This window comes from Scylla paramamosain, chromosome 6, assembly GCF_035594125.1.
Source record: "Scylla paramamosain isolate STU-SP2022 chromosome 6, ASM3559412v1, whole genome shotgun sequence".
Lineage (NCBI taxonomy): Eukaryota > Metazoa > Arthropoda > Malacostraca > Decapoda > Portunidae > Scylla > Scylla paramamosain.
Window position 1 is genome coordinate 8,260,001 of NC_087156.1, and position 10,000 is coordinate 8,270,000.

Genomic DNA, 10,000 nt, shown 5'->3' on the forward strand with positions numbered 1-10,000 from the left:
GACTACAGTAAATAGCTTATGCATTACTCTTTAAACGAAAAAGCCAAAATCGCACTGTATTCCTATCGCCGCCTTGACACTTCAGCTCACGCCCCATCCCGCGCGCGCACGCATACACACACACACACACACACACACACACACACACACACACACACACACACACACACACACACACACACACATACACAAAAGGTAGAGTTCTGCACATGAATAAACTGCGTACAGTACTACTACATCTTACTAATATTCCTTTTCTTTCTTAAAAATAAATGCAAACCTAACTAAAAACTTCGCTTCCCGTCCTCTCCTTCGTTTATCAAGTTCCATTGCCCCTTATCTGCTGTCACTTGGGAAGAAAAGTAGGGAAAAGAAAAGAGAGAAAAAGAGTATGCATGAAACGAAGAGACGGAATGAGAGAATGTGGACAAGAATATGTATACAACGAGAGAATGTTACATAAGAGGAAAGAGGAAATTGCACGAGAAAACATAAATAAATAAAAAACGCAGGAACAGAGGAAAGAAGAAGTTAAGGTAACGAAAACAAATGCTGCTATGAAGTAGGACGCGAAGGACAGGAAGAGAAAGAGAAGAAAGAGGAGGAAAATATGAAAGAAAATAAGAAATAAAGCTGAAGACAATATGAAGGAGGAGGAGGAGGAGGAAGAGGAAGAGGAGAAGAAGAAGAGGAAGAGGAAGAAGAAGAAGAAGAAGAAGAAGAGGAAGAAGAAGAAGAAGAGGAAGAAGAAGAAGAAGAAGAAGAAGAAGAAGAAGAAGAAGAAGAAGAAGAAGTATAACAATAGCAACGATAGCAACAACAACAACAACAACAACAACAACAACAATTGGCAAAAGTAAAGGAAGACGAATAGAAGAAGAAAAGAAAAAGGAGGAGGAGTAAGAGGAGGAGAAGGAAGAAGAAGAGGTAGTAGTTCGGAAAGAGAAGGATTCCAGTTGATGATGACGATCAGAGGAAGATGGGGTGGAAGAGTCAGTTTTCCATGGAGAAGGAGGATGAGGAGGGAGGAGGAGAAGGAAGCAGATAAGGAGGGAAGGAAGAGGAGGGGAAGCAAGGAGGAGAAAGACTAGGAGGAGGCAGCCACCACCCTTTCCCCAGCTGGACGTACTAACGAGATCATAAAGGGAGGAGCAGTGCGCCACAAGGGTCGACGAACCGCCTCACTCCCACTGAATCCTCGTCTGCAGCGCTCCGAGTGACCAGAGCAGCAAGGCATCAAGTTACCGACACTCCCAGATGTGCAATTGTGGACTGCATTCTGAAACGTGGCGGCGTCTTATCACTTATGCTTTTGACAGACTTTACTAGTTTTTTCCTTACCTATGACGAACTTTTTCGTGAGGGAGGTTTCAAGACACTTCTCTAATTCTAGATAATCTTTTAGGCTCTATTCTTTTAGAAAACTTTTTTTTGTAGCCTTAAACCAGGGGCCCTCTCACACACACACACACAAAAAAAATCTTGGTGTACAAGAGTGTTTACAAGAGATTTATTATCATCGCTGGGATTTCCATTGTGAATGTTAATATCTATGATTCTACAGATAGGTTAACAAGGACTGATCAGCACCAGTGGGTATTTCATGGTTCACATGGTAGTTTATCAAGGACTCCTCATCATCTATGTTAATATCCATGATTCTACTGATAATTTAATAAAGAATCTTTATAATCAGAAAGATTTTCATTTTTTTGGTAAAAGCTTAACATTCTGCAACTTTAACCGGGAAAAAAAAAATATCTATGAGTATCCAACTAGTCATCTGTGACGTTTGAAAAAAATGTCCTAATGAAAGACCAATGTACTTCAAAATACAGGCCTGAGTATTTCAAAGTGAAAAATAATCCTCTCTCCTTTCCCTCTAAGCCATTTTCTGCCACACCTTTTGACACTTTTTTTCTAGTTCTTTCCTCGAACTGCACTTTTTAAGCATACCTATCGATGATATTTATTTATTGGTTAGGTTGTTTATCATCATGTTTTTTCCTTGATTGTTTATTCTTTGTTTTCTTTGTTCTCCTTTATTTCTTATTTCCAGTATGCTGACTTTACTCCTTCCTTCGCCTTCCTCTTTGTGCTTTTCCTTCTACTTTATCTTCCAAATTTATTATGTCTCCTTTTCTGCTTCCTTCCTTTCTTTTGGCTTCATTTCGACTTCTCGCTTTGTTGTTTATTATCTCTCTCTCTCTCTCTCTCTCTCTCTCTCTCTCTTCTCTCTCTCTCTCTCTCTCTCCTTCCCCTCATATCCGCTTCCTCGCCTTCTTTGCTACACTTTTCTTTATCCCCTTAATATCACCCTGCCTCATGACACCCTGCCACACTTTTATTCTTCTCTCCCCTTCTTCCGTCTCTCTCTCTCTCTCTCTCTCTCTCTCTCTCTCTCTCTCTCTCTCTCTCTCTCTCTCTCTCTCTCTCTCTCTCTTACTGCAGGTTCTCCGTTCCCATCGATCACCAGCACGCACTGTGATCACAAGCAGAACCTCGGAAGCATCTACGACCCTTTGTTGGCACAGCGAGGTCTCTCTCTCTCTCCTCTTTTTTCTCTTCCCCCCGACAACAGCAACCACCACCACCGCCACCACCACCGACACACATATTAGATAAAGAATGAGATAGAGAAAGCGAGTATGAAAGGCCATCCTTTTCAAGTGAATGCAGATCCAACTTTTATTTGTTGATAAAGCTTGGGAAAATCACCTCATATACTTCCTCCCCCCCCTCATTCGTGGAACGTCTGCCAGGGGTCGCGTGCCCTGCCGAGCTTCCCATCACAGGGGTGAGGGCGCCCGAGGACCCCGCCGTCCCCTGCTCCCTTTCCTCAAGCTCCCCAGTGTTTACGAAAGCAATGCCTGAAGTATGGAGCCTCGTAATCTGCAATTTTTTTTCTCTTGCGTTTAAAGGGAGAGGTTGCGAAGACTAACAAAGAAGAGAAAAATGTGAAAATTGTGCCGCAACCTATTCCTTTGTGGTCGTCGGCCCGCAATAAAAGGGAATGAGGAGCGAAGAAGGAGCCTCACTACCGCACCACACCACACGGCACCGCACTGTCCCTCCCTCCCGCCGTTCCTGACCTGGGTCATGCGTCCCCGTGAACTCTGTCAGCAATTCATTAGCAATTTACGGGGCGGGAAATGGAAGCTGCGGGGAGACAAGACAGACGGTTGGCGTGAACTGTGGTCGTGTGCTGCCGACGGATTTGGGTCATAATTCACGACCATCTCACCCCGTGTCACTCGACTCGCTGCTACGGTCTACTGTCCAGGCGAGGCGCGCATGAATGACAGCAGCTAAGGAGAGCCAGCGGGAAAGTGCGGAGAGGACAATAGACGGTTTGCTAATATGACGCCAGCCAAGTTTGAAATAGCATCACGGTGGACCTCATATGCTCCGTAAACTTTGGGTGATTTGGAGTCTGCTAAACTTTGCCTCAGGGCCTCAGAGCCCGGCGCGAGTGAGTGTTGATGCATAAAAACTTTGTTTGTTTACTCAGAGAAAGTATTATAACTCCATCTGAGTTTCGCTGGCGGGAGAGGAAACGCTAAACGAAAGGAAGAATACAAACTGCAAGAAAATAATTGGTTAGCAAACAGAACTCTGCAAATAATTTATTAACAACAAAATTATACACATACATAATACAGCCATATTAATAAGCATTTTGCAGGAAATGTTAACACGCAGATGAATGAGATAAGTGAAATCTGTGAATCACAGTAAGCAATAAAATAAGATAAAAAAAATATAAAAAAATCCCAAAATATCGTTACAAACGTCAGAGCACACAGAGAAAACATTCACTCCTCCATTTTACAACTAACACTCGTTCTTGCTCACCGAATCAAGTTGAAATTTCCATGGCTGACAGGGCCAACTCTGTCTATAGATTTTCCTTCATCTCTCTCCTCTCTCTCTCTCTCTCTCTCTCTCTCTCTCTCTCTCTCTCTCCTCTCTCTCTCTCTCCTCTCTCTCTCTCTCTCTCTCTCTCTTTCCCCACCAAACCAATGAGCTGCGGCTGTAAAAAAGAGAAGAACACCGATAAACAAATTTAATCCAAACTGACAATACCATTTACGCTTATTACCCTCCCCTCTAGTTCCGTGTGTGTGTGTGTGTGTGTGTGTGTGTGTGTGTGTGTGTGTCTGTGTGTGTGTGTGTGTGTGTGTGTGTGTGTGTGTGTGTGTGTGTGTGTGTGTCTGTGTGTGTGTGTGTGTGTGTGTGTGTACTTGCTTTAGGGGATTTATTTGTGGTGTGGGTGCGAGTGTATACTTCACGCGTTTTTCTACGAGCATATGTGAACACTGACCGCACTATCAGCGGCCATAACGAGAGAGAGAGAGAGAGGAGAGAGAGAGAGAGAGGAGAGAGAGAGAGAGAGAGGAGAGGAGAGAGAGAGAGAGGGAGAGAGAGAGAGAGAGAAATAAAGAAGCGTATGATGAGGAGGAGGTAGAGGGAGAGGCGAGGGAGGAGAAAGAGGACGTAAAAGTAGATGCATAAAATATTAAAAGATAACAGAAGGTAAAGGAAGTACGAAAAAAAATCTTAGAGAAGGAGGAGGAAGAGGAGGAGGAGGAGGAGGAGGAGGAGGAGGAGCAGGAAGAGGAGAGGAAGAGAAGGAGGAATAATACGGCGGAAGAGGAGGAAACAGCAGAACAACTAAGATATGATCGCAGAAGAGAAACGATATCACAGTTTTCGCCAAAACACTTGAGTCACTGGCAGCCTTCTCGCTTCCCGTGCAAGAGGAGACGGCATTCATAACACGCTAAGCTCAGTAGGTCGAGATCAGGATTATTAACACTGCTGATCATGTCTTGTCTCACTTGGTCACCATTTCTTACACCAATCACCAGCAAACTCAACAATTTCAGGCCAGATTTTCATGATCCACGTTAAGATTTAATAACCAGCATCTTGGAAATGGTGGAGAAATGAAGGAAGAGACAAAAACAAGGAGAAAATTTTATGAAAAAAAATGTTGTAAGATATTGTTAGACGAGAATAAAAGCTGTGGCATATTAAAGTATGGAAAGAGCTTTGTCAGGATGACTAAAAATAGGAAAGTATAAAAAATAGAGAAACATATAGAAAAAATTTACACACACACACACACACACACACACACACACACACACACACACACACACACATACATAATAAATAAAAAATAAACTAAATAAAATGTTGCAAGCAGCAAAACATGAAGGAGGAGGAGGAGGAGGATGAGGAGGAGGAGGAGAGAGGAGGAGGTGGTGGTGGTGGTGGTGGTGGTGGTGGTGGAGGTGGTGGTGGTGGTGGTGGTGGTGGTGGTGGTGGTGGTGGCGGTGGTGGTGCTGGAAGAAGAAGAAGAAAATACATAACAAAAAAGTGCACAATAAAAAATGTGGAAAACGATTAGGCAAGGCGATAACTACGAAAAAAAAAAAAAAACAGAGAACTCAGAGCCAGTAGCAGTAGGAGTGGCAGCAGCAGCATCACCACCACCACCATCACAACCACCACCGCCAGCAGGAGTGGAGGCAGCAGAGGAAGGAGGAAGTTCAGGTTGTGTTAAGTGTCCCACCGAAGTCTCTGCTCACTCGCATTTAAAACAACGAGCACGTCTTTAAGATGCACCCAGGCTCCCTCCCTCCCTCGTTTCCCCTCTCTTCTTCCCTCCTTCTGTCTCTCCTGGCGCATCTCCCCCCTTATGTCCTCCTTTAAGTGGCCCCCTTCTATTCCCTCCCCACCTCTCCTCTCCCATTAGCTGCTTTCTTCCTAAACCCTCCCTCTCACTCGCTTCCTCCCTTCCTCTCCCTCTCTCCCAGTGGGGCTCGTCCTTTCGTCTCTTTTAGCAATGGTTGGGTCCTTAACTCCTCTCCCACGACTCTCTCTCTCTCTCTCTCTCTCTCTCTCTCTCTCTCTCTCTCTCTCTCTCTCTCTCTCTCTCTCTCTCTCCTCCTCTCTCCCCTCTCTCTCTCTCTCTCCTCTCTCTCTCTCTCTCTCTCTCTCTCTCTCTCTCTCTCTCTCTCTCTCTCTCTCTCTTCTTTTCTTTCTCTGACTCCCACTGGTTCTCTTTTCGTCTGCGCTCTCCCATTAGTCATTTTTTACCTGGCTGGCTCTCTCTCTCTCTCTCTCTCTCTCTCTCTCTCTCTCTCTCTCTCTCTCTCTCTCTCTCTCTCTCTCTCTCTCTCTCTCTCATTTCTGGGTCATCGGCACATTCATCTGTATTCATTTAAAGTAATCCGTCGTCTATTCTCCTATTCATTTATTCAGTTATTCATTCATCCATTCGCTCGTTCGTTCGGTCTCTCGTAAACACATTCATTCATTCATCTGGGTTTGCTCGCGCTGGTCAGAATAAAAGACGAAAGGCAAAATTTCTCTAGTCAAGATGAAAGACTCGAAGGGAAAGGGAAGTGCAAGGTATGTCAGGGAGAGAGTGGCAGGTGAGAGAGAGAGAGAGAGAGAGAGAGAGAGAGAGAGAGAGAGAGAGAGAGAGAGAGAGAGAGAGAGAGAGAGAGAGAGAGAGAGAGAGGGAGAGAGAGAGAGAGAGAAGGGGAGGGCAGACAGGCTGGCAGGCAGACAGAAAGACAGACAGACAGGCAAGCAGATAGACAGACAGACGGACGGACAGATAGAATCACAAAAAATATAGAATATAGGTATAGAGACACACTGACAGGGAGAGACAGAGATACAGAGACAGAATGACAAACAAACAGACAGACAGACAGAATCACAAAATTTATAGAAAACGTATTGTAAAACTGGTGCATTCTTTGTAATTTTTTGTTACTTTTACTTTTTTCTCGAGTTGTTCATGGTCCTTGGTGTTTGTCTCTTTCCTCTTCGACAAACTGTTTTGAGGGACCGAAATAAAAATAAATAGATAAAAATGATAAATTGAGAACCATTGCGTCGCCGCCTCTTTGTTTGACAGGCTTGAGTTATTGCCGTGAGTCTGTTTGTTTGTTTTTTCTAGACGCGATATTCTTTGCCTCTTGATACTTTTCTCTCGCTTTATTCCTTATTTTTTTTTTTACTTTTTTTTTCATTCGCTAGTCAGTTATCTTATGCTTCTTGCTTCTCGCTTTTTATTTTTTTTTCTCTCTTCCCTTTTCATCACCAAATGTTGCTTATGTCAGTATTTCCCTTTCCAATCTCCCGTTTTTCACTGGATTTTTCCTTTTCGCATCACTTCCTAATCCCTGTGTAGTTCTTATTCTTTGTCTTTTTCTCTCCCCATCTTCATTATTACTTGAACCTTCTCAGTAGGAACAAAAGCTTTAACGAATTCTTAAGGTTCCCTTGTGTGACTGATGTGTGTGTGTGTGTGTGTGTGTGTGTGTGTGTGTGTGTGTGTGTGTGTGTGTGTGTGTGTGTGTTGGCTGTGCCCGCATCGCTTAGCTCACTGACACAGAAAGGGCAACAGAGAAAAAGATTTACTGCCACTTAAGAGCCGTTTAATTTCCTGATGCCGCCTCCTTGTTTAGTGTAATTGTGCATGTGTGTGTGTGTGTGTGTGTGTGTGTGTGTGTGTGTGTGTGTGTGTGTGTGTGTGTGTGTGTGTGTGTGTGTGTGTGTGTGTGTTAATTTCTCGCAGCTTCTAAGATATTTTTTTTGTGGTTGGAAGCAAATGGGCGGTTTCTGAGACATCCGTTGTTATATTTAACTTAATTTTTTATTACCTTATTACTCTTTCCAATATAGAAAAAAAGAACTGCGTCACATAGTTCAGTATAGATCAGATGAATAAGTAAAAGTGCATTCAGTTATTTTATAGTTATCTGACTGGGATAAAAAAAAAATCCAATATTTCCCCAAAAAATAAAATTCCGTCCTGTAAGTGATTTATTGATCCGCCAGAAGGTCGAGACAAAGGCATCGTGAAGCTTTCATCAGAAGGCAATAAACAACCTTCATTAATTTTGAAATAATGTCATGGTGCCGTCTGTACTCGTAAATCTTCCACCTCTACGTCACCTTGTCACGGGCTAGTCGTAGCTCAAACGTAAACCATCAAAGGAAGCTTCACTTAAGACCGTTAAGAATGCGGTATTTTTTTATCATGCTGCACTTTAGTCATTCTTCACCACACCACAAATAAATAATAAATAAGCTGCTAAATAAAGCATGTGTCTGACATCCCAGTAAACCCTGTAGAGTGAAGAGAAGGCAAGAAGTGTGTACAAAGAAGAAAATGCGGGAGAAATGAAGAACAGTAGTATATATCCGTGTCTCTCACTCCCTCTACAGTTCAGCCCAAGAATGTGACCATCATAAGCGGCAGCAACAGCCTGAGCGCCGGCACGGAGTACGAGCTGGTGTGTCAGTCATGGGGGTCGCGGCCGTCAGCCATCATCAGCTGGTGGAAGGGCGGCACCACGGCCCTCAAGGACGCCGTCATGACGGTGAGTGTGCCATGAAGCAGCTGGACTAGGTGATAACTACGTTTAGGTGACGGTACTGGATTTAAATGTCATCAGAGAGACTGATGGATAAGAAGGAGATGGAGATGGATAAAATATTTACCTGAAAATGACAATGTAACAAATAATCCAAAACAAGCATAATTCTCAAGTTTTTTTTTTTTTTGTCTTCTGTATAGTTTTCTTCCATTCACACTTATTTTTAAGATCAAGTTGCTTTTTCATCTTTTCAATAAGGAGTGCATTTTTTACACTGAGCGTTTTAAACTATTAACTCGAACAACAAGTAAAAAGTCTTTCATACTGAAGTCTTAAGCACAATACTGATGTGGGAAAGAGCATGCGGGAAACTCATTTATCAATTTGTAACTCTAATGCAACTGGGTCGCATTAAGCGGCACGTCAAAATGAAATATGGATAAAAATTAATAAAAATAAATAAATAAATAAAACATACAAAAAAAAACACAAATAAATAAATAAATATTAGATAAAGATATAAAAAATAAAGGGTATAAAATTATTTATAAATATGCTTACACTAAGTTAAACAAATAACAGGACAAAACTATTATCAAAGGCAAGGGTGGAGTATTTTTCCTTATTATTACAATAGAATTACCTTTGGTTTGGATCAAAATGAACACAAGGAAAAATACACTTGTGAGGTTCCTCCAGCGTTAAATCTCAGTGAAGTATATATCACAGCATTCGTCTCCGGAGAGAGAGAGAGAGAGAGAGAGAGAGAGAGAGAGAGAGAGAGAGAGAGAGAGAGAGAGAGAGAGAGAGAGAGAATATATATGTGCATAAAAAGAACGACATACAGAGACGATAAGAAAATTTAAAAAGAAAAAGAAAAGATGAAAAACATATGCAAGAATTCATAATACTGAGTAAAAATAGATAGACAGACAGATAGATAAATAGAGAGAGAGAGAGAGAGAGAGAGAGAGAGAGAATATATATATATATATATATATATATATATATATATATATATATATATATATATATATATATATATATATATATATATATATATATATATATATAAAAAGAACGACATACAGAGACGATAAGAAAATTTAAAAAGAAAAAGAAAAGATTAAAAACATATGCAAGAATTCATAATACCGAGTAAAAATACACAGCCCTACAAACACCAACACTGCACATATTATGAGAAACAAACAAACAAACAAAATTAATAAATAAAAAAAATAAATAACACCAGTGTACTTTACACAATCACAAATACGCTAAACCAGAAATAATGATCACATCTTTCAGTATAATGATGGTAACTACTGTATAGCTTCCAACATTTACTTACTTTCGTCTCTGACTAAGAGCAACAAAAGACTATATATAAAAAAAAAAGGTGCTAGTCATCGAAAAGTAGTCAAGATGTATCAATTGTACAATTCATTATCTAGTTTCTCTCTAAAAAATAAAATAATAATAATAATGTGATGCAAAAAAAAATAAAAAAAATAAATAAATACAACTTTAAAAACGAAAACGATACATTCATATCACTTCTCTAGAGCGAAAATAAAACATCCTGGTTC

The 10,000-nt window shown here is 41.2% G+C and overlaps 1 protein-coding gene across 2 annotated transcripts in view; it reads left to right on the forward strand.

The window, feature by feature from the left end:
* LOC135101272 (hemicentin-1-like) overlaps positions 1–10,000 on the forward strand; it is a 193,015-nt gene that overhangs the window by 118,858 nt on the left and 64,157 nt on the right. For both annotated transcript variants that reach the window (XM_064004976.1, XM_064004975.1), the window contains exon 5: positions 8,257–8,411. In XM_064004976.1, coding sequence (XP_063861046.1) covers positions 8,257–8,411 — 155 coding nt within the window. The remainder of the gene's footprint in view (positions 1–8,256; positions 8,412–10,000) is intronic.